Source organism: Hyperolius riggenbachi, chromosome 2 (assembly GCF_040937935.1).
Source record: "Hyperolius riggenbachi isolate aHypRig1 chromosome 2, aHypRig1.pri, whole genome shotgun sequence".
In the NCBI taxonomy this organism is placed as follows: Eukaryota; Metazoa; Chordata; class Amphibia; order Anura; family Hyperoliidae; genus Hyperolius; species Hyperolius riggenbachi.
In genome coordinates, this window is record NC_090647.1 from 431592364 (window position 1) to 431616890 (window position 24527).

Consider the following 24527-nt stretch of genomic DNA (forward strand, 5'->3'; position numbering starts at 1 on the left):
AGAACAGCTCCAGCTCAGTCAGATTATATGGACAGCGTTTGTGAACAGCAATTTTCAGATCTTGCCACAGATTCTCGTTTTGATTTAGATCTGGACTTGACTGGGCCATTCTAATACATGGATATGTTTTGTTTCAAACCATTCCATTGTTTTGCCCTGGCTTTAGGGTCGTTGTCCTGCTGGAAGGTGAACCTCTGCCCTAGTCTCAAGTCTTTTGCAGACTCCAAGAATTTTTCTTTCAAGATTGCCCTTTATTTGGCTCCATCCATCTTCCCATCAACTCTGACCAGCTTCCCTGTCCCTGCTGAAGAGAACCCCCCCCCCCCAAGCATGATGCTGCCACCACCATATTTGACAGTGAGGATGGGGTGTTCAGAGTTATGTGCAGTGTTAGTTTTCCGCCACACACAGCGTTTTGCATTTTGGCCAAAAAGTTCCAATTTGGTCTCATCTGACCAGAGCTTCTTCTTCCACATGTTTGCTGTGTCCCCCACGTAGCTGGTGGCAAACTGCAAACAGGTCTTCTTATGCTCTTCTGTTAATGGCTTTCTTCTTGCCACTCTTCCATAAAGGCCAACTTTTTGTGCAGTGCATGACTAATAGTTGTCCTATGGACAGATTCCTCCACCTGAGCTGTAGATCTCCGCAGCTCGTCCAGAGTCACCATAGGATTCTTGACTGCATTTCTGATCAGCACTTTCCTTGTTCGGCCTGTGAGTTTAGGTGGACGGTCTTGTCTTGGTATGTTTAGTTGTGCCATACTCCTTCCATATCTGAATGATCGCTTGAACAGTGCTCCGTGGGATGTTCAAGGCGTTGGAAATCTTTTTGTAGCCTAAGCCTGCTTTAAATTTGTCAATAACTTTATCCCTGTCTGATGTGTTCTTTGGACTTCATGGTGTTGTTGCTCCCAATATTCTCTTAGACAACCTCTCAGGCTGTCACAGAGCAGCTGTATTTGTACTGACATTAGATTACACACAGGTGCACTCTAATTAGTCATTAACACTCATTAGGCAATGTCTATAGGCAACTGACTGCACTCAGACCAAAGGGGGCTGAATAATTATGCACACCACACTTTGCAGTTATTTATTTGTAAAACATTTTTGGAATCCTGTATGATTTTCCTTCCACTTCTCCCGAGTACACCACTTTGCATTGGTCTTTCACGTGGAATTCCAATAAAATTGATTCATATTTGTGGCAGTAATATGACAAAATGTGGAGAACTTCAAGGGGCCGAATACTTTTGCAAACCACTGTATAGGCAATAGTTTACCTCTGGATCCAGCGCTGAAATCACTCGGCACCTCTTTTCCATGAACGCGCTTTGTGTTCCCTGTGGTGGCAATTTAAGCTGGCCTCTTCCTAAATCAGTGGTAGGCATGTTTTGTTTTTATGGAGGGGAAATGATTTCGGGGGATGGTTAAAATTATAGGTCTTTCATATACCATAGATTGTATTTTATTACTGTGGAATGGTTCCAGAACACAATTTCTGAATACTACTAATAGCTCATTATTTACCTACATCAGAATGAGAAAGAAATAACATACCGATTTGTGATCTAAATGTCTGTTGGATTTTAATAACAAAAACATACCAGAAATGAGTTCATGAAATTCCTTACTTTATGCTGCAAGCTTCCCACTGCCATGCTAATTACAGAGTATCCCATGTAGCCAGTTCTTGCACTCCTGCAGGAATTGTTCTGCTTGGGAAAGTTTTGAGATGCAATCAGGGTTTTTTTTTTTTTTTTTGTCAGAGGCTATAATTAATCTATGCTAACAAAAACATATTTAAAAGCTGCTGGTAAAGACAGAGATTCTTTGTTGATCCACAAACCAAAATGAACTGAGAATTGATGCATTTTTTACACGTTTACATGCTTTCCATACACTCCAATATTAGCTAAAATAAAGAAATGTATAAATACAGTAAAACTATGATATACAAGCACAAAATGCTCATATTGTCAGCACAACTGAGTCAATGGGTCTTCTCTCTTTTCTGCTGCAGGATTGTACTTAAAGGACCTCTGTCGCGAAATATTAAAATTTAAAATACATGTAAATATATACAAATAAGAAATGTGTTTCTTCCAAAATAAAATGAGCCATAAATTACTTTTCTCCCATGTTGCTGTCACTTACAGTAAGTAGTAGAAATCTGACATTACCGACAGATTTTGGACTAGCCCATCTTCTCGAGGGGGGGGTTCTCGGCACTTAGTGAATGGCAGTTGTTCCGTCTAACTGCCAAAAAAGTGCAGCGAGCACGGAGGCTGGTCAGCATCCTTGTATAAATCTTTTTCAGGGAGTGTCTTTATAAAGAATAAAGGCCATGCTGAGAATCCCCCATGAAGAGATGGACTAACCCAAAACCTGTCGGTAATGTCAGATTTCTGCTACCTACTGTAAGTGACATCAGCCTAGGAGAAAAGTAGTTTATGGCTCATTTTACTCTGGAAGAAATGTACTTATTTGTATGTGTTTTACATTTTAAGATTTTTGCGACATTTCCTCTTTAACCACTTCAGGATTCTGCGTACGCATAAGTACGCCCCTGAATCCTGAAGCGGTTTCCATGGAAACGGCCGCTCGTAGGAACGGCCGTTCCATGTCAGTTCACAGAGGGTGTCTCCGTGAACACCCTGCGAGCCTCCAATCGCAGCTCGCAGGGTAAATGTAAACACGCGGGGAACATCTTCCCCGCTGTTTACATACATACGGCGCTGCTGCACAGCAGCGCTGGAAAGGAGATCGGCGATCCCCGGCCTCTGATCGGCCGGGGATCGCCAGCATCTGATAGGCTGAAGCCTATCTGAGGCGGCGCAGGATGGATTTCCGTCCTGCGCAGCCCATGATGAAGAGGGGAGGGAGGTAAGAAGGCAGAGGGAGGAATAGCGCTGCGGAGGGGGGCTTTGAGGAGCCCTCCCCGCAAGGCACAGCAGCGTGGCAGCGATCAGACCCCCCAGCAGGACATCCCCCTAGTGGGGAAAAAAGAGGGGAAGTCTGATCGCCCTGCCTGCTATCTGATCTGTGCTGCGGGCTGAAGAGCCCTAGCAGCACAGATCATCCAAACCACCCGAAACCCGGAAGTGGTTAAAGAGACTCTGAAGGGAATTTGTTTTGCTATATTTACCTTAGCATTCGCTTCAGACTCTCTTTAACCTTTTCAGGACCGGCCACCTACCCCCCCTTAAGGACCAAGGCGTTTTGTGCGGGAGGGGGGTGTGCGCGTTTGAGGGGGGTCAGGCGGCCGGATCCTGTGTGTGGCTGGCTGGATTGGTGTCCCCCCATGGTGGCCTGTTCCCCCCCCCCCCCCCCTTCTGCCAGCAGCCTTCACTCACCTTCCAGGCTCCAGCGATGAGCCGCACGGGACCCTCTTCTCCGGCCGGCATCTCCGTTCTGTCTGACGATCAGTTCCGGGTCGCGGCTTGATGACGCCATCAAGCCGGGACCCGGTGCTGACGTCAGATGGAGCGGAGATGCCGGCCAGAGCGGAGGGGGGTGCCGATCGTCGCGGGAAAGGCAGGGAGGTAAGTGGATCCTCTTCTTTCCCCCCCTGCCGCCGCAGCTGTCAAACTGATCACTACGATCCGACGGCGATCGCAGTGATCACGTGATCAGCAGCCATACGCGATGGCTGCTGATCACTCGGGGGAGATGTCGGCTGTCATATGACAGCTTAATCTCCCCCTCCGGGTGCGCACGATCGCGTCGGGAGCGGAAATTGCGGGCCGGCGTAGATTCTACGCCACATCAGGCTAGAACAGCCACAAGTGCGGCGTAGAATCTAATGCACGTGGTCCCGAAAAGGTTAAAGAAAATCTGTAAGAAGGAAGAGTGCCCCTATGGGGTACTTACCTCAGAAGGGGGAACCCTCTGGATTCTTAGCCAACAGCTTGTCTGTGGTGCTGGGCTCCAGGATCATAACAATCCAGTGCGAGCCTCATGCAGGTGAAGTAGAGGTTTTTCTTTGGGCTTAGGCGGAAATAGCCGAGCCCAATTGGATCCGCTTTAGTGCCCAGGTACGTGTAGCAGATCTGCCCCACTGCACAGCGCAGATACTGCAGGCTTCCCCCTCCAGAGGCATGTACCACATAGGGGCAGTTTATTTCTTACATGCAGCATTTTTTATTGGGCAGTAACCCCCCCCCCCCCCCCCGCATGTCAAGAGCTTCTGGTTAATAACACTCCCATTGCATTATTCTGCAACTGGAATGAACTTGACCCTGGCAATCAGCATCTTAATGGCGCATTAAATGCAACATTTATCCATTCATCTGACGGTGGCCGAAGCCTAGTATGCAGTATACACATTCAATTTTGATTTGCCAATTTTACCACATTCATGTAATATGAGGGTCAATAGATTTTGAATGCAATGAACAGGTGGTGTAGGTTAACTCTTATACTACATGAAGGTGGGAAAAAATGGGGCAGCGATTGGCCAATCAAAATTGAAGGTGTGTATTAGGCTTTAGGCTTTGAAGTCGCACCACCTTCTGCCCCGGAACACTTTGGGACACCAGGTAATGTTCTTGCTCACTTCACAGAGGGAGAAACGTAATTTACTTTGCCAACAGTAAAAATACAGGCATCACTGATCAATTTAAGAATGTTAATCAGTAATTATAATTTATAAAACAATATTGATGGGAAAAAACAATTGTATTAAGTTACATACAGCCATGTTCCTCTTTAATTGTATAACATTTGAAATGTTTTTTTTCCCCATAGATGAAAATGTTTCAATACATTTTTAGTTAAAAAAAATAAAAAATACGTATGTGTGAATGTGTTTTCATATTATTATATGCATTTAAAACCAAGTACATTTCATTTTTTCTTATAGTTTATCGGAATACAGAACTGGCTGATGCATTCCTGGTTTCTGATGCTGAATTCTCAATTCATGCTTATCTTGCTCACTCCAATGACCATCTTTGGCATCATTATACATACTTGGAATCAGCAGTACAAGAAGGAACAATGCAGCATCTAAAATCCTGTGGTAAAGGAGCAGAGCATGTACATGTGAGTACTGTATATACCTGGCTTGGTTTAATATGGTGTAATGACTGTGGGTGTTGATGTTTTATTAGGCATTCATTTATTACCTGTAAAAAGACCCACTTAATAACAGATGGTTGCTAGGCCACAGCCGCCACCACCCCCAAAAACATGCGCACAGCTGCGACCAATTACGGCCGTGACCTGGGTGCATGCCTATCCCCCACCTCTGCCTGCGTGCTGTGCATGTGCGCCAGGCACAATGGACACAGGGACAGAGGTGGACGCAGGGACAGGGGTATTATTATATAGGATTCAGATAAAGATTAATGATATGAAAGTTAATATCTTCATTACTATTTGCCACAGAATGCCCTTATTCATAATTAATGCATGGCTTTGGGTGATGATGCCTTAAATGCAAACTAAGGGCCTATTTCCACTTGTATCCATTTTTATCAGTCCTGCATCATTTTTTTTCTGCATTCAGATTTCTGAATGTGGCTATTTAGGGCCTATTTCCACTATATGCGGATTCTGAATGCAAACAAACTGATTCCAATGAATGTCCAGGGGCCTTGTTCCACTAAACGCAATTTTTCTGAGGCAGATTTCTGCATCGTGCATCTGTTTCCCATACAATGAACATGTTGGTGTAAACAGGCCTATAGGCATTCATTGGAGATTTTCTGCTTTCAGAATCCACGTGTAGTAGAAACCGGCCCATAAGCATAGTAGGTGGACAACACGGTTGCATAGTGAGTAGCACTCTTTCTTTGCAATACTTAGTCCCCGGTTCGAAACTAAGCCAGGGCTTTTGTGTATTCCCTGTGTCTAAGTGGGTTTCCTTCAAACACTCCAGTTTCTGCCCATTGCACAAAAACATACATATAAGTTAATTGGCCTCCCCCTGAAGCTGGCCCTAGACTATGATGGACATATGACTATGTTAGGGAGTAGATCGTGAGCCCCTCTGAGGGACAGTTGGTGACATGACTATGAGCTCTATAAAAGCACAGCAGAAAATGCCAGCACTGCATACATACTACATAACTTTTTTTTTTTTCCGATTGGGTTTTCACTCCTGATCACTTTAGTATGTATGTGGTGTATCTCCACAGTAATCAAATGCATATTGTTATATTGCTGTAGAAATTTAAATACCCTGCATGGCTATTAGGACCACTTACTGGTATAAAAGTCACATCAAGCGCAAGTATGACGAACACCAATCCTCAAGGGCCGAGGTCATCACACATTTTTGGCACAGCTCAAATTAATTGAGGGGACTGAAACCATGATCATTTGTCTGCCACTCAACGCACAGTTCTGCCCATGCTAGTGTTAAGTGCATTTTTTTCCAGTCTTGCTGCATGTAGTCATAATCTTGGGGGCTGTGTCTTGTAATATGCCAAATACTTACGCTACCTTGGTTGTAGAAGCACCTACTATACAAAACCCAACAATCTGGCCATGTTAGAATTTATCAACTTACATTATTGATTCACGACTGCACAGAACGCTATCATGACGACAAATGATGCTAACTTGTAGATAAGCTTATACGGGTATTTGCATTACGCAACAAAGACAGTGTCACCTGTTTGGACAGGACCTCCAGATATGCACATAATTATCATTTCTAGCCTTACAGCGCCAGAAGATGCAGAGTAGGCTAGCTTCACCTTGAGTTATTAACATGAGGTACCAGATACCATTGCCTGATCACTTTATATTGCATTAGTTGTAGGGAGATGTTTTTTATGGACCTTAAATTTTTTAAAAAAGAAATGCCAGGGCTGATCATCCAGAGTGGTATGGAGTTCTAAATCCCACCTTGCTCTACTTCCATCTGCTGTACTGTCTTGTACCTTTAGTAAAATTTTATACAGATGGGATAGCAATTTGTGAAGCAGTTCATTTTGTCGCTCGGCGCCGAAGCTGTCGCCATCATAGCAGCAATGCTCCAAGGGAGGGATAGTATTTAATGCTGCCAGGGAGTTTAACGACAACAGGGAGAGCCATCATTCGGCTTGTCCTGCGGTCAACTTCCCAGCGCTTGAACAATATCTACTTAGTTCAGGTGCCGGGCAGTTGGGAGCAGATTTGGACAAAAAACCTTTTTCAAATGAACAAAGCCTACCTCTAAACGGACCTTCTCACCTTGCCTCACTGGGATACATAGCTTGAAACTTGAAGAAGTAAACATGGAAAGGGGGATCGTACAGAATAAGACAACTTAAAACATCCTGATCTAAGCCTGCTATGGTGAACCAAGTTAAGGCAAGGTCCTGGACCAAGCTAGGGTTGCTTTCAAGGGCTAACAGCATAGACTGCCCTGGTAATGAAATCATAAAGGTATTGAAGAACTTTAGGCTGGGCTTTATCAGGGAATGTGTACAGATCTTAATCAGATTTTCCAATTTTTTTTTTTATTATTTTTTTATTTCAGGAGAGTGCCCATTTGGGATTTTTTTTTTTTTTAAATCAAACGTGTTAAGTCGCATTCAAGTAGCAATATAGGAGCTTTTAAAGGGCTGATAAACTGTCAAACATCATTGTATGAATATCCCATATCACTAAAATTATTATGTAAATCTCTTTAATAGTGTGAATAAAAGCAAGAATGTTTTTTTTTACCATACATTTCCATGAACTCTGTTACTACAGTATCTCCTCATATTTTATATACTGCTGCTCCACCAGAGGGTGCTCAAATCTTTAACAGCATTATACATTATTGAAAAATACAGGACTTTTCAACAGTATAATGAATCACAAACCATCTGACATATAAATCCGAAAATGTTCATATACCGTATTTTCCGGAGTATAAGACACACTTTTTCTTCCCCTGAACTGGGGGGTGGATGCGTCGTAGTCTTTTATATTCTAAAGGTACGGGATTTTGGCCCCCTTAATATACTTACCGGATCCTGCCGCCGCAATCCTCACCTCCTTCGTTTGACTGCTGTCATCCGAGGGTCCCAGCCGTCATCCAGGATACCGCTTTTCAGTTTCCCAGCCGCCAGCTCCTCTTCGCTGCAGCCTTGCGGCATACACGTGCTGCCAACCCACCGCCATCCTCCATAGATACAGCGTCCTCTTCTTAGTGACGGTGCCCCCTACTGTGTGACGAGCGGCAATTGTGCGCCTGATGTCAGGTGTGACAGCAACGCACGTGCGCTGCTCGTCACAGAGTAGGGGGCACTGTAACTAAGAAGAGGATGACGGCAGGGACCCTCGGATGACGGCAGGGACCCTCGGATGACGGCAGGGACCCTCGGGTGAGGGCTGGGACCCTCAGGTGACGTGTTCCAAGCGCTGGAACGCTGCGTCCTCGTCGTCACAGGTCTCCACTTTCAGTGCTGCCCACTGTGCTTCCGCTAATCAGGAAGCACAGTGAGCGGCATTGAAGGCGGAGACCTGTGACGAGGGGACGCTGCGCTCCAACGCTTGGAACGCGGAGGTTAGAAGGTGAGTAATCCTCTGCCCGCAGCGCCGCCGCTATTCTGGAAGGGGAGAGAGCTGGAGGAGAGGACCCAGGTGAGGGAGGGGGGTTCTCTCCTAGCGCTTTTTACCTCTCCTCACTACTCGCACCCGCAAACCGCTACCCGCAACCCTACCCGCAACTCGCCACCCGCACCCGACCCGCAGCTTCAATCAATTCGGGTACCCGAACCCGACCCGCATTTCGAGTTACCCGCGGGTACCCGACCCGCTGCAGGCCTCTAGGAGGAGGAGAGGATCATTGCAACTGGTTCAGGTGAGATGCAGCTGGGGCTAGTTAGTCACTGAAGTGTTGTGTAGTTTGGTTTGGCTGCGGGGGTTAGTCACTGAAGTGTTGTGTAGTTTGGTTTGGCTGCGGGGGTTAGTCACTGAAGTGTTGTGTAGTTTGGTTTGGCTGCAGGGGTTAGTTAGTGAAGTGTAGTGAAGTTGGTGGTGACAGCAGGGGTAAGTGAAGCGTAGTGTAGCTCAGAAAGAGACAGCTTTGGGGGCGTTAAAGGTCCATAAGACGTCCCTGCATTATAGACGCACCTAGGTTTAGTTTATTTTTTTCCCTCTGAAACTAGATGCATCTTATATGCCGGAGTGTCTTATATTCCGAAAAATACAATACATATGAACAAGAGGTTCTGATAATATGTGTAATTTACATGAGTTTATAACAGAATAAGCCAGCTCAGTGGTTGTTTGAAATACTGTTTACAATAACTTGAGTTATACAGGTTTATTGATGATGTCAGAATGTGGGGAGGGATGTTGTATTCTTCATAAAGTCGCTGAGATCTGCACCATACAGATAAGGCTTGTGCTTTGGGCCTGCGAATGTAGTAGCTTACAGCTTCTCAGCACAATCTGATTTGCATTGTGGTCTGAGTTTGCAAATACAACTGAACTGATGTTTGCAACTATCCGTTTTTCCTTGTATGTGTAATGTAGTTATGTAGAATTACTATGACTAATGGGAATGTGTTACAATATCTGAATTGCGTGCATATTTTTAGACCACAGCCCCGCCCTAAACTGAGGACTAAGGCCTGAAACACACCAGAGGAGTTTTTCTGAGCGTTTTGAGTTTTTAAATCTGCTGCTAAGGTTATCCTATATGTCTGTGCACACTGGAGCAATGAGGTTTTGTAAAAAAACCCATAGTATTACATTGGGAAGAGGTTTTGAAACCTCTAAAAGCTCTTCCCAATGTAATGCTATGGGTTTTTTTACAAAACCTCATTGCTCCAGTGTGCACAGACACATAGGATAACATTAGCAGCAGATTTAAAAACTCAAAATGCTCAGAAAAACTCCTCTGGTGTGTTTCAGGCCTTACATTGACTGCAATGTAGAAAGGTTCATTCTTGCATTCACCCTTAAAGGGCTTAACATGTGTAATGAACACAACCATATAAACTACTATTATTGTTTGTGTTAAGCCGCTGTTTCATTTGTTAAAGCGAACCTGAACTCAGCACTGCTCTAAAATATGCACAGCAGGATTATAAGCCTTAAAGCGGAACTGAAGAACATAATAAGTGTTTTACTTACCTGCGGCTTCTGCCAGCCCCGTGCAGCCTTCCTGTCCCGCTCCAGTCCTCCACGATCCCCGTTCTCCCACCGCCAGCTAGTTTAGTTACCGCCGACTGTGCGCGCCCCGAACCATGTGTAATTTTTTCCGCAATAGCGTCCGATTAGTGCAGGACGCTATTAGGGGCTGGAATGCAGAAAAAGCTACACGTGGCTCGGGACGTGCAGGCGCTTTTGCCGTCAACGTATAAGTTGACGGTAACTAAACTAGCTGGCGGCGAGAGAAATGGAGGATCGTGGAGGACCGGAGCGGGACAGGAAGGCTGCACGGAGCTGGCAGAAGCCCTATGTAAGTGAAACTTTTTTTTGTTTGTTACTTTCTTCAGTTCCGCTTTAAAGAAAAACATTTCTTTGTTACAGCTGATATAAATCTGCAGTTTGTCTACTTCCTACTTTCGTGGGAGTAGACATATTGTTAACATCCTGTGTTTACCAATTAAATCTCTGCCGTGACATTCAGCTGACGTAGCTGAGGGATCATATTACAACTTGTGCTTAGTCACAGATGAGGTGGAATTAGACAGGCTAAATTCTCAAAATACATGCAGGGTGCATTCTATATGGTTTCCTTCTGTCCTGTGCAAAAGTTCAGGTCCTCTTTAATTGTTTACTCAAAAGTCAAAGGTAGCTCAGCTAGCCATTGTTTACAACTGCCCTGACCAGAAAGGCATCTCCAAATGTATGGCATGCAAAGTCTGGTCACTCTCCACATTTTCAGATGAGAATATAGCCTAGGCTTCAGTGAGCATACAATCCCTAAAACTGGTCGGGGGTGAAAAATCTGAGGCTGATCCGTTGAATTTGTTTCTGCTAAGGCAAATAAACAGTGAGGTCAGAATTTGGCATCAATGGCATGAGTCCATCAACCTAACATGTCTTCTGTCAACAGTCCAGGCTACTGATGGTTTGGGACATGGTAAAATGGAAGATTTGCAGCATGAATGTGCATGTGACAAATCTGCAGACATTGTATAATACAATCTAGTGTTGACCAGAATCTCAAAGTAATGTTCCCATGATTCTGTGGAATCTATGCTACAAGGAAATGGGGGGAAGGTCAGAATGGTCTCAGTGGTGGTTGTGGCACTCTGAGTTGTAACCCTGAAACATGAGAGCACAGTGCTAGTAGAAACCGGTATGTTACTCCTCAGTAACTTCATGTTCCCCAGCCTCTGTTAGAGGAGCTGAGGTTCAGGAAGGCATATGCCAATATATGTACGGTGTATAAAAGTTATTATTTTAGCACTTTGGAGCATATCTTTTCCACAATTAAAGGAAACCAGAACTAAGAGGGATATTTCTTTTTACCGAATACCAGTTACCTGGCCTTCTATTGATTTTTTGGGGGGTCACAGTAGTATCTGGACCACATACCTGAAAAAAGCATGGGGTTTATCCAGTCAGACTTCAGTCCGAAACATCTGATCTGTATGCTTGTTCATGGCTCATTCACACTAGGGGCGTTTTTGCCCCTTTTTTTTTAAATGCAGGTGATTTTCAAAATCGCCCTAAGAACGCTTGTGCAATGATTTTCTATCACAGAGTTCACATCTTAGCGGTTCGTTTCCGAACCATTTAGAGAAGCACTGCATGGGCCATTTTTGAGGCGATTCCGCCTCAATGGAAGGTATAGGAAAATGCAAAACGCTCACAAAATTGCTTTTTGCAGTGATTGCATTTGCGTTTTTAATAAATATATAGTATTTATTATTTTCTGGGTCAAAGAGACTTGCAACAGGGAGTGAATTACAAAACTGCGCGGGAAAAAACGCTTTGAAAACCGCTTAGCAAAAAAAGATCGCCCACCCAAGCGCCGGGAATCGAAAAGAAAAGTCGCATCAAAAAACTCCCACCGCTAACGGCCACGCAAACGGAACACAATATGAACAAGGCCTCAGGGTGTATGGCTAAAAGTATTGGAGGCAGAGGATTAACAGGACAGCCAGGCAATGTGCAGCGTTTAAGAGGAAAAGAATATGACAGCCTCCATATCCCTCTCAGTTCAGGTGTCCTTTAAATAAGCTGAATGAGATGCTCCATGCACACTGCAAATCTGTTTTGCGATTTAAAAAAAATGCTTCAGTTGCCTCACAATTTTATGCAATCATTTTGTTCACCCCACTGAACTAAAGCTGAAAATCTTCACTTCAAATGCATCAGAGTTGTTTCATTTAAAATTTGTTGTGGTAATGTACAGAACCAAAATTAGAAAAAAAGTTGTCTCTCTTTTTCACTTCAAAATGCCCAATCAGGGTCAAGTATTTCAAGAAATGCAGTTAGGTTCATAAATATTTGGTCAGAGTGAAATGTTCCCTCCATGCCACCAGTGCCTGCCTTTCAAGTTCTCTACGCTGGCTGTTCATCATGGGGCATGGAGGAGTGCCTATTTGGGTAGAATCATTTTCTTGCCATACTATCTTAAAAAAAAACAAAAAAAACCAACACATATATTGGTAAATACTTGCTCTACTTACATATCATATGTATTGCACTGTCCACATTTTGATTTCAGTGACTTTTACATAGTAAATAAAGAGAATTCTGTTTCTGTCAGTCTCCATTTTGGAATCCCTGTGTCTGAAGCCAATCCTGATGTCATTTCCTCCCTTTTTCTTATTTAATATACTTGCCCACCCTCTTCCCAGTCTTTAGACACTCCCACACAGCTCTACAGTAAGAAGTGCATTATCACAAATCATTGTGTAACTTTGCAGACCTGATTTACTTGTATGGATCGGATTTCAGCTGAGTCAATTTCTCAGCTTCTCAGCACAAGAAATATTAGCCAATCAGAAAGGAAAAGAGGTGTGAGAGGGGAAAATGGGAGGGAAAGAAACTTCAGCCAATCAGGCTGCATTAGTTATGTCTACGGGGATAAGGGGAGGAAACTAAAGAAAAAATAAATAAATCATCCACAGCATCTTTGCGGCAAATGTACCAAATTCTATTGAGAAGAAAATTAGAGTGGATTTTAACTTTTGGATTGCCTGGTTCGCATCCTTATTTGTTTACCATATAAAAATAGAGAATTGATTTTTTTATTTTATGCCTAACAGTTACTCTTTAAGTATGACTAGTTCACTTTCCTTTTGGCCATGTGCAACCTTTTTTTTTTAATGAAGCTGGAAAAAGGTTAATGTATGTAGTGATCAATTGAAGTAATAAAAAATACCAGCTGCTTGTTCCATTGTGCATTTGGTGTGCTGTGTTTATTGAATGCCACTTTTTTATTTTTGTTTACTACAAGGGACCTGAAGTCAAGGCACGTTTTATGAGGACCATGCACTGCATGCTTAAAATCACAGCAAAAGATATAGCAACAGCATTTGACCTTTCCAAGTACAGTACTGCATGTGATTTAGGAGGTATGTTTTATGTTCGGCCTCTGTACTGTCCTGGGGTTTCATATTGAGGGCTGTATATATTTTATACATGATTGCTGCTACTAAATATATTGGTACTTAAAGCTGTGAAGGTTATCGGTAAAGAGGAAACCTTTATTTTTCTTCTCCTTCAACCAAACCGGCTATATTCACACTTGTGGAACTAAACCGGAACATAAGGGAGGTGGATGCTCCCTATGAGGGTGGTTTTAATCGGTATTAGATCTTAGTTCTTGACACTTAGTAAGCAGTCCTATAGATATGTTAAATTTGCTAAATTTGGAGAGCGTCTGTAATCTAGCTAACATGCATTGGATTCTTTTAGGAACTGTCTTTCATTAGACTGTAAAGGTTTTCATCTCTTAGGGCCCTTTTCCACTAGCAATCGCTAGCGTTCACGCTGAACGCTAGCGATTGCTGAATCGCAATTACCGGCGATTCCCCGACGTTCGCGGCCGCGATTTTGCTATGCACTGCATAGCAAAATCGCGGCAAATATCGCTCCGCCGTGCGTTCCCGGCAAAAACGAATCGCGGTAGTGGAAATGACCTACCGCGATTCCTATGTTAAAAAGCAAACCGTAGCGATTGTAAAATCGCTAGCGGTTTGCGTTTTTGCAATTCAGCCAGCGCAAACGCGCTGGTGGAAAAGGGCCCTCACTGAATCATATCAGATCATAATGAGGTTTGCTTAAAGGAAACCAGAGCTGATAAAATGTTTATACATACCTGGGGCTTTCTCCAGCTCCAATAGCTCGGATCGCTCCCACGTCGCCGTCCTCAGTCTTCTGCATCTCCGGTACCGGGTCCCGTGACTTCCATCCAGTCGCGGCCAGTCTGACGCAAGAGAAGTGCACTCTCTACGTATCTCTCCAGCAGCCGCCAGAGAGATACGTAGAGGATGCACTTCTCTTGTGCAGACTGACCGTGACTGGCTGAAGTTATGGGACCCAGTACCCGGAGATGCAGAAGGCTGAGAACAGCAGCGTGGGAGTGATCCGAGCTATTGGGGCTGGGGAAAGCCCCAGGTATGTATAAAAATTTTATTAGCTCTGGTACACTTTTTAAAGTGACACTGAAGGGAAAAAAATGTACGATATAATGAATTGTATGTGTAGTACAGATAAGGAATAGAACATTAGTAGCAAAGAAATGATCTCATTTTTATTTTCAGCTATATAACGTTTTTTTATAGTATTGCATCATATTGTCATATTTGCAGTTTGCTCTGTCTTATAGTTTAAAATACAGGGGGCCACATGCGATTCACTTTTTTACCTGAGTTTTCTCCTGGGTGATATTTTCACAACTTGTAAATTTTTTACACCACCAGTAAGCAAAAAAATACTCAAAATTAATTTTGACAATACTTTTTCACCTACTTTTTGGAACTTTTTCCAAAGTGCTAAAAAGTTAATTTAAATTGAAGATGAAAAGTTATCTCCTAGGAGAAAACTCAGGAGAAAAATGGAATTGTATATGGCCCAGAGTGTGGTTTGCAGAGCTAATGACCCTTTGAACTTCTCTTCTCACTAAACCTATAACCTGTAAATGCCTACTTCCATGTCCGGATTTACATCACAGCAGTCTATAGGCACAGATGTCCTGGTACCTTAGACTTCACCCTCCATGAACCTAAAAACCCCGCTGAAGGTAGCTACAGGTGCCCCTTAGTTATTAGGTAGACAGAAGTACCCTCAGTATTAAGTAGCTAGAGGTTTCCCCAAGTATTAGGTAGATAGAAGAACCTCAGTATTAAGTAGCTAGAGGTGCCCCCGACTGAGGGGAGATCTCGTCAGTGGAATGCGGAGACCTCTTATCTACACTCTCATTAGGACTCTGCATAGGGAAGGAGGGAGGGAGGCGCTCGAGGAGGGAAGAGAGCTGCCTTTCCATCATCAGGCACCTGTAGGCACATTCCTTATGGTAAATCCGGCCCTGCCTACTACCCCTTTTTCACCTTGGTTTTGCTTTAACGACAGTGTTGGAAGTTTCTGGAAGAGTCCATTATGCAGGGAGTTACAAATTAAAAAAAAAAACTGTTCTAAATGCTGAAAAGAGGGAGTGCAGATGAAAACTGGAGCCCGTTACTTATTCTTGCCCCCACCACACACACACACCCACACACTCCCCTACACACCCACACACACACCCACACAAAAAAAACTGTCTGCTACAGAAGAGAACATTTATTTGGAAGAAGGTGAAATATAGGAGAAAACATGTTTAAACATTTCCTTGACTCAATGTTCAATTAAATCTGAGCATTTCTAGTTGTTATTTAAGTGAGAGGGAGTTTAAGGCGTAACTTGTTGGCACTATGGATATATTTGTCTGGGTTGTTAAACAAAGTGATTGTCTAAAGCAGAACTATTTCAAATAATTGTAGCTATTCTGCATTGTGTATTAACAGGCAATCTTTTCATAGCATGTTACTTCTTACTCATTGCTCCTTTTGCATGCAAGCTGTTATCTTGCTAGTGATGTTAGTATTAGTCACCGTACAAGAACAGTTTATAGTATTGTCACTTCAAGCTGTGTGGCCCAATTTATACTTATCCGTGGCTTCCTCCAGCTACATGAGGTGCTTGGAATCCCTCGCTGTCCACACTCTCCTGCGCATGCGCTACTCAGCCATGCGCGCAACCCGGAGCATTCTGCGCCTGCGCAGTAGTACTTTGCAGGCACAGAACGCTGCTGGGCACGGGAGCGTGATGGTGGCGTGTGATCGGCCAAGCCGCGCAAGCGCTGAAGTCCCTGACTGGCGGAGACTGACCCAATTACTGGTAGGATATCTGAGAGAACAAACGCCGAGGGACTTAAAGCACCTCATGGGGCTGGAGGAAGCCCCGGGTAAGTATAAATAGGGCCACACTTCTCATCTCAGGTATACTTTAAGTATTAGGGCGGTTCTCACTTGGAAACGCAAAACACTAGCGATTAGCGCTAGCGTTTTGCACAGGTGATTTTACCGCGATTACCGTGGTAAAATCACAGGACACATGATTTTTGAGTGATCACGATTATCGCTTTTTAGCATTCTAATCGTGATCACTCTAGAATCGCGGTAAAATGCTTTATGTAGCGGGTTTTGCAATTGTCGCTAATTGCAAATTCCCCATGATTGGCGGCAATTGCGGCAGTGAGATCACTGCCATATTGCTTGTATTGCGCTAGCGCTTTAAAAAGTGATAGCGCTACTTGGCGATTAGTGGGCATCGTCTTCTAACCGCCCCAGTTAGAACGGCCCTAAGGCTGGTTTCACAGTGGTCAGTTGCATAATGCACACGTTAAAATGTGTGTAAACTGCAAAGGAGACTGGATATAGACTTTAAAGGGATACTGTAGGGGGGTAGAGGGAAAATGAGTTTAACTTACCTGGGGCTTCTAATGGTCCCCCGCAGACGCCCTGTGTCCGCGCAGCCACTCACTGATGCTCCGGCCCCGCCTCCGGTTCACTTCTGGAATTTCAGACTTTAGAGTCTGAAAACCACTGCGCCTGCGTTGCCATGTCCTCGCTCCCGCTGATGTCATGAGGAGTGTACTGCGCAGGCCCAGTATGGTCTGTGCCTGCGCAGTACGCTCCTGGTGACAACAGCGGGAGGGAGGACATGGCAACGCAGGCACAGTAGTTTTCAGACTTTGAAAGTCTGAAATTCCAGAAGTGAACCGGATGCAGGGCCAGAGCATCGGTGAGTGGCTGCGTGGGCACAGGATGTCTGCGGGGGACCATTAGAAGCCCAGGGTAGGTTCAACTAATTTTCCCCCGACCACCCCCCCCCCCCCCCCCCCATATTCCTTTAATGCAAAGTCAGCATGGAGTGAGTTAGAATAACATTATCAGATATAACACAGCACTATGAACAGCCCAATAAAATTGTATGAACAGTGAGTTGACATGCAGAATTATTCTACAACGCAACCGAGCACTGTGAACTAGGCAACTAGGCCTTATGTTTTTAGGAAACTGTACTGGTATCTTCAATCTACAATATATTTCTGATTCTCAATTTATTGTTCCTCTATAAAGGCAGTGCTGGGACCCTTGCTCATGAACTGGCTTGCACATACCCAGAGATGAAAATCAACGTATTAGATCTTCCCGGTGTTATTGAAATTGTTTCAGACTTTCAGCCTGCACAATTAGATTCAGATCGTGTAACGTTTATCTCAGGTAAAAACCTTTTGTTTCCGTTTTAACTAGTACAAATATTTGTGACAATGTCTTTTTTGCAGCTGAAGGCTGAGGGTCTTTAAACAGTTGAAAGTTTTTCAAAACCTTTCATAGGCCAGTTATATTTCAAAAAATGCGGTTCATAGTTGACTGTGGTTTGGTTCCATCACATCAGATTCCTGCCATACACTTTGACAACGGATGCGCCATCACCGTCCATGGCACGGAACCCTGATACCTAAAGTCTCTGTTTTGTGTGTTGCATCAGACATGCCATAGATAGCATGCTATGTTTGATGTGTCTGGCATTACCTTGTACTGTACAACTGCATTTTGTTCACCGCAGCACAGACATAATTCTGATTGACATACTGTAGGATCCATCAACATATCCGTTGACCTGATGCTCTCAGATGCGGTAAATGGAACCATGTTGAGTGTAGTGTGAACCAGGCCTAAAGAAGTTTCATTATGAAAACATGGATAACTGCCACCTGCCCTTGCTTGGATTTGTTACCTTTTGCCACCAATCACCAGCATTGTTCCCCAACCTTTATAAGGCTTTGTTCCCCAACCTTTATAAGGCTTGTTGCCAAAAGAAGGCAGATGCTTATTTTCAATACAAATGAAGTGCCATTTGGAATGTTTCTAATGAGCAGTGCAGGCCTCCATAGAAAATCAAGTAAACATCAGGTGCCAAGCTTCGCTCCTGCTTCCTAGATCACTCTCCCAGCACAAAGTCAGGCCATGCAATGCACAGTAGCCTGCAACTGGTGATCTCCACCAACTGGTGTGGACAGGGAGGAAACCGAGAGACCTGTAAGGTTACACGAGGCTGGAATAAGCCCCAGATAAAAATTGTTTCCCCAATTCAGGTTTATTTTATCATCTACGCCCTTCTAGACTTCACAACCTTGCGCGGCAAGTACTGATCTGTGAATAGGAACATTTGTTCCCAAAGCCAATCAGAGTGCCTGATGTGGATTTTTATCTACAATACAATCTACAGTAGCACTTATCTACAATGGCCCTTTTTTCTTTTCAAACAATAATGGCTGAAAAAAAATAATTTTTATAATTTTTTTTCTTATTCCCTTTTAAAATTCATACAAAATGAAACCATTCTTAGCAAAAAGCAGCACCCAAAGAAAGCCTAGTTTGTGCTGAAACGGCGCCTTACAGTGCTGGGTCCCTAGCTTGAATCGTAGTAAGGGGATTATCTGCATGGACAGGTTTCCTCCAGGCACTCGGGTTTCCTCCTGCATCCCAAAAACATACAGATAAGGTAATTAGCGTCCCTTTTAATTGTACGATGGCCATATGGCTATTGCCATTAGATAATGAGTTTCCCTTCGTGACAATACTATATAATCAGTAAAGCGATGTGGAAGATGTCAGAGCTATATAAATACTAAATAATAATGATAATCAAAACCTAAGCTACTCTTGTTACACTTTCTTGCATTCTCTTGTTTGCAGTCTGGCATTACAGATTCACTATAAAAGGTTACAGTTTTGCTGGGGAATTAGATGACTAGTCACTACCCTCATTCCATAGACTAAACGTCTGTGGTTTGAGTTCTGTATAAAGAGGAAGAACGGTGGATTACTTAGAAAAGGGAAGTTGTGTAACTGCACTGCTCCACACCTTGCAAAAATTCATTTTTGAAAACTGGAAAATTAGTTAAAATTCAGTTGAAAGCAGCAGACAATGGCCTCAATTCACTAAGATCATGCTGGAGATAAGGCAAGAGAAAACTTACCTCCACACAGTGAGAGAGTTATCTTATTTCTTCATTCCTTAAGTTACCTCCTCTGTAGTTAGTATACCTCCTCTGTAGTTAGTATACCTCCTCTGTAGTTAGTATACCTCCTCTGTAGTTAATTTACCTCCTCTGTAGTTAATTTACCTCCTCTCTAGTTAATTTACCTCCTCTGTAGTTGTTTTCACACGCAGTTAATTAACAGCCTGTCTTTAACTCTGGAGTTACCATATTTTAAGGATTGGAGAGTTATCTTAAAGACAGAAGAGTTAACTTTAGGTTTGCCTGAGGTAAAATGTTTCCTGAATACGACATGCCATATCACCATGGTAACAACTCTAGAAACGTTATTAAAGACAGGAGATACGCTTAGTGAATTGAGGCCAATGTCTTCCCCCTGTGGTTTCTGTGACTTTTTAACCAATTACCTGGTGTGTGTGTGTGTGTGTGTGTGTGTGTGTGTGTGTGTGTGTGTGTGTGTGTGTGTGTGTGTGTGTGTGTGTGTGTGTGTGTGTGTGTGTGTGTGTGTGTGTATGTGTCTAGGTCACTTAACAGTTTCTTGAATATTTGACCTCTGAAAATATGTTTATTAATGTATACAGTGATGAATATAAAGATCATTAACTTAGATAGGTGCAGGGGAACCTGGTGCAAACATGGAGAAGTCACCTGGAGCAATAAACCAGGTCTTCACTGTTTCATGAAAAAAACTGAGGGCTCTTTCACATGGGCAGTTCACAGCAGTCCACTACCTGTCAGGTGCTCCTATGGATCCAGCCGGTGCAAGCATTCAGCACGAGCTTGTACACTTGAACATGAGGCAACTAGTTGAGGCGATTTTATAAAGTGTGGTAGACTCACCATATGTGTACTGCATTATATAACAGCAGTTGGATAATGCTCCTTTTTTTTTTTTTTTTGACAGATTGACAGCTGTAACAGCCTGCAAGCATGCACTTCAGCCACCTTTGTGAATTGGCCCTCCTTAAATGCTTTTTTTGCACAGCTTTCTTTGTGACTAGCAAGTACATATGTAGTATGTGCCCCAAAACTTGCATTTTCATGTAGGATATTGTATCCATTTTATGTAATATATAAGAAGAGGTGAGAAGTAATATGTGATGCTGAAAACAGATCAGCGCTCATAATCTCACACAGATATCAATACACCAAGAAATTACGGGATATCAACCAAACAAATTAGGCTCATCTCACCCTAACAACATAGATCATACCAATATAAATCCCAAAAATGTATTAATCAATATCTGCGTACAAAAACTATCCAATGACACTGTCAAAATCCCACACATAAAACCACTGTGGCTGTCTAAATATGGCACTTATTGCATCGATTATTAATAGTATTAACAGTCCCGGAGTGCACTCCCTATAAAGACCAACGCTGAAAATCAAAACATCTTCAGGCCCATTTAGCAGTCCACAGAAAAAGTGACATCTGGAGAGGGGGTGGCACACCTCTTATATAATATATACGTGCACATTACAGACACACAATCTTGTGTTAAACCTCTCAGCCCCAATAATCTCAAATGCTGTCAGTACCAAGCCTTTCGGCTAACTAACGTGACAAACCACGTACAGGAGATGGATGCCGTCCAGTAAGCGTGAATCCCTGTTGAGCTAATCAGCATTGTATCTGGGAACCATCAGTTTGAAGTGCGCGCGATAGCACACATGGACGCGGCAGGAGGTGAGGAAGCGCACAAAGGCGTGGGGAGGACAGGGCACACCTACTCAATCGGTGTCACCGGCTCACGGCACGTTTCATCCTATTTTACTTCCTCACACAGATATCGCCTATCATTTCACTTAACTTACGCCAGTATTGCTTGAGGACATTTCTTCAATGAGCTTTGCAAGATTCATCTTGTACAGATTTCCTGGGGAATGTTAAATCTGAAATTGGATTACATTCTAAAACTTGTGTGAGATGCTGAGGAGACTTGTATGCGTCCCTTGAAATGGCATTAGGTCCCTTGCAATATTTCTTCTTTTCTTGCTGAAAATGAAGCTTTTAGAGCTACAGCTTGCAAGACCCTAGGAGACCACCATTGCAAAATAAAACAAAAATCTTATCAGACTGAAAAGGGTCATCCAAATTCTTAATCTGATAATGTGAGTAAACTAAAACTTCACAAATTTTGGCCATTTTTGTAAAATATTGGATGTTAATTGGTTGGAAATTTGCAAATGCACAACTCAAGAGAGGACTGTTAACCAGTTCGGCCTATCTGGACGAACTTACTCGTCCACATAGGCTCTGCTGCTCCCGCTGCATGGTGTGCGCGATCGGGCGCGCCGCCGCTAGCCCCCCAATCAGTGAATGGGAATATAATTCCCATTCACCGATATAAGTCCCCCGGAGAAATACCGACGCTTTCTATTCAGAGAGCGCGGTATTTCTGCCCCCAGGAAACATCACCTTCTGTTAGTTCCTGGATGCGAGATCGTTCGCATACAGGACTTTTTTGACTGTGGCCATCTTGTGGCCAAATAGTAAACTGCACCCACATACATTTTTTTATTAAACAATTATGTTATTTTACAAGTAAAATTAGCTGTTTCCCTCCCACACCAAAAATTACCCCCAAACACATTTTTTTAAATAAAAAAAAAATTCAATAAAAATAAACAAAAACAACATAAATAGGGTCTGAACTTTTTAAATATGCATGTCAAGAGAGTATGTTATGATATTATTTTAAATTATGAGCTTCTAAATAGTGATGGACGCAAATTGAAAAAATACACCTTTACTTCTAAATAAAATATCGGCGCAATAAATTGTGATAGGGACATCATTTAAACGGTGTAATAACCGGGACAGATGGGCAAATAAAATACATGAGTTTTAATTACGGTAGCGTTTATTAATTTTACACTATAATGGACAAAAACTGAGAAATAATTTTTTTTTTTTCATTTCTTTTTTAATCTTCCTGTTAAAATGGTTTTAGAAAAAAATAATTCTTAGCAAAATGTACCACCCAAAGATAGCCTAATTAGTGGCGGAAAAAACAAGATACAGATCAATTAATTGTGATAAGTAGCAATAAAGTTATTGGCGAAAGAATGGGAGGTGCATGAGGTTTTCGACACTGGTGCTGAACCGGTTAAAGAGAGTGTTTATCAAGAGTCATTATAAAACAATATTTTTTTTCCACTTTTTAAACAAATGAAGCTTGGTCATACGTATTTCAGGTCTACCTTTTAGGTAACCGAACACAACAAGAGGCAAGGAGAGTTGAAGCTTCTAGTTGTAATGGGGCATTGGTGAACTGCTGAAAGGGACTTGACCCTGTTGGGGTACAGCTTCTTCAAATGTAAATGTAAATCTCATAGGATAATTTCTTCTGACCATCCTCCTTTTACCAATAATACCAGTAGAAAGTTGAACAAGAACAGCCCAATAACATCCAGCTTTACTGTCTGCATAATTCTGTTTAGTCATTCTTAATTTTTTGTTTTAGGAAACTTCTTAGAAGACCCTCTTCCAAAGGCAGACTTGTATATCCTTTCAAGAGTTGTGCACGATTTACCAGAAGAAAAGTTGCATCATCTGCTTAAAAAATTATCAGACGCTTGTAGCACAGGTAAAATCACATCCCTTATATGGCAAGGTTAGGTAAACTGGTCTTAATTTGATAAAATAGTTGTTAGTGCTGTAGTAGTATATAGTATAAATATACTGTATATAATATTAATATGGAACAATACAGAGGCTGCCATCTTCATTCTAAAATAAAAATAAAAAATTTCAGTTGTGTTAATGCTCTGCCTCTAATACTGAGGCTGAACCTGAAGCAAGGAGTAAATATAGGCTGCAATATGTATCTCCTTTTAAACAATAGCAGTTGCTTGGCAACCCTGCTGATCTATTTGGCGGCAGTGTTGTCTGAATCACACTAGAAATATGCATGCAGCTAATCTTGTCACATTTGACAAAAATGTCAAACACCTGATCTACTTCATGCTTGTTCAGGGTCTATGGCTAACAGTATTAGCAGAGGAACAGCAGAATAGCCAGACAACTAGTAAAGTATTGCTTAAAAGGAAATAAATATGGCAGCCTCCATATACCTCTTGCTTCATGTGTCTTTTAAGTTACTGGCCCAGAATGAGCATGCAGATTAGATGCTTTGACGCCACTGGCTGCATGCTTGTTGCATGTGTGTTACTAAAAGACGACTGAAGCCAAAAACATGACAGCCAGGCAACTGGCATTGCTTATTAAGAAATGGAGATGGAAGGCACAGTATTCTTTTGACTGCAGGTTTCTTTTAACTTAGTGCTTGTTTGGTTATTGCAGAGTTAAAGGAACCCTAAGCGGTAAAAAACAAACAAACATGAAACTGGTACTTACCTGGGGCTTCCTCCAGCCCACCATAGGCCGCGAGGTCCACCCCGTGTCCCGCTGGCGAATCCGTTACTGGCGACTTTCAGGCTGAAGGTCTGTCGGTTCTTCCTGAACGGGGACGCTCCATGTCATCACGTCGGCCGTAATGCATCATTGTTTTCTAACTGTAAACCGCGCATGCGCAGTATTGTCACGCCAGCCAGTGCAGTGACCCATAGTAACCAGCGTGATGACGTGGCGTGTCCCTGTTCAGGAAGAACCGGACGACCTTCAGCCCAAAAGTTGCCGGTAATTGAGCCACCAGCGGGACTGGGAGAGAAGCCAGGAGGACGCCGGGGGACCTCGTGGGCTGGAGGAAGCCCCAGGTAAGTACCAGTTTCATTTTATTTTACTGCTCAGGGTCCCTTTAAGCTATCTATGTTAATGAACCCTAAGGATTTGGAAAATGTATTTTTTTATTTTAAAGAGGCGCTGTCAGCCATACTATCTCAGAAAAAAAACACATATATAAGTAGATAAATTATTGCGCAACTTACATAACATATGTGTTGCACTGTCCATGTTTTGATTTTAGTGATTCTTCTACAGTAAAAAAATGTGAAATGCTAAGAAGGATTTTCTCTTTTAAGTGTGGCTATTTTGAAGCTAATTCTGATGTAATTTTCTCCCTTAGTCTCCTCTGCCTGATTTACCGGCCCTTCACTATAGAAAGTGCATTGTC

At 42.9% G+C, this 24527-nt stretch overlaps 1 protein-coding gene across 3 annotated transcripts in view; it reads left to right on the plus strand.

Moving 5' to 3' along the window:
* ASMTL (acetylserotonin O-methyltransferase like) overlaps positions 1-24527 on the plus strand; it is a 144726-nt gene that overhangs the window by 100882 nt on the left and 19317 nt on the right. For all 3 annotated transcript variants that reach the window (XR_011026401.1, XM_068269947.1, XM_068269948.1), the window contains exons 10-13: positions 4864-5045; positions 13354-13471; positions 17519-17662; positions 22920-23042. Coding sequence is in view for 2 of the 3 variants with exons in the window: in XM_068269947.1 (XP_068126048.1) it covers positions 4864-5045; positions 13354-13471; positions 17519-17662; positions 22920-23042 (567 nt within the window). In the remaining variant the exon portion in view is untranslated. The remainder of the gene's footprint in view (positions 1-4863; positions 5046-13353; positions 13472-17518; positions 17663-22919; positions 23043-24527) is intronic.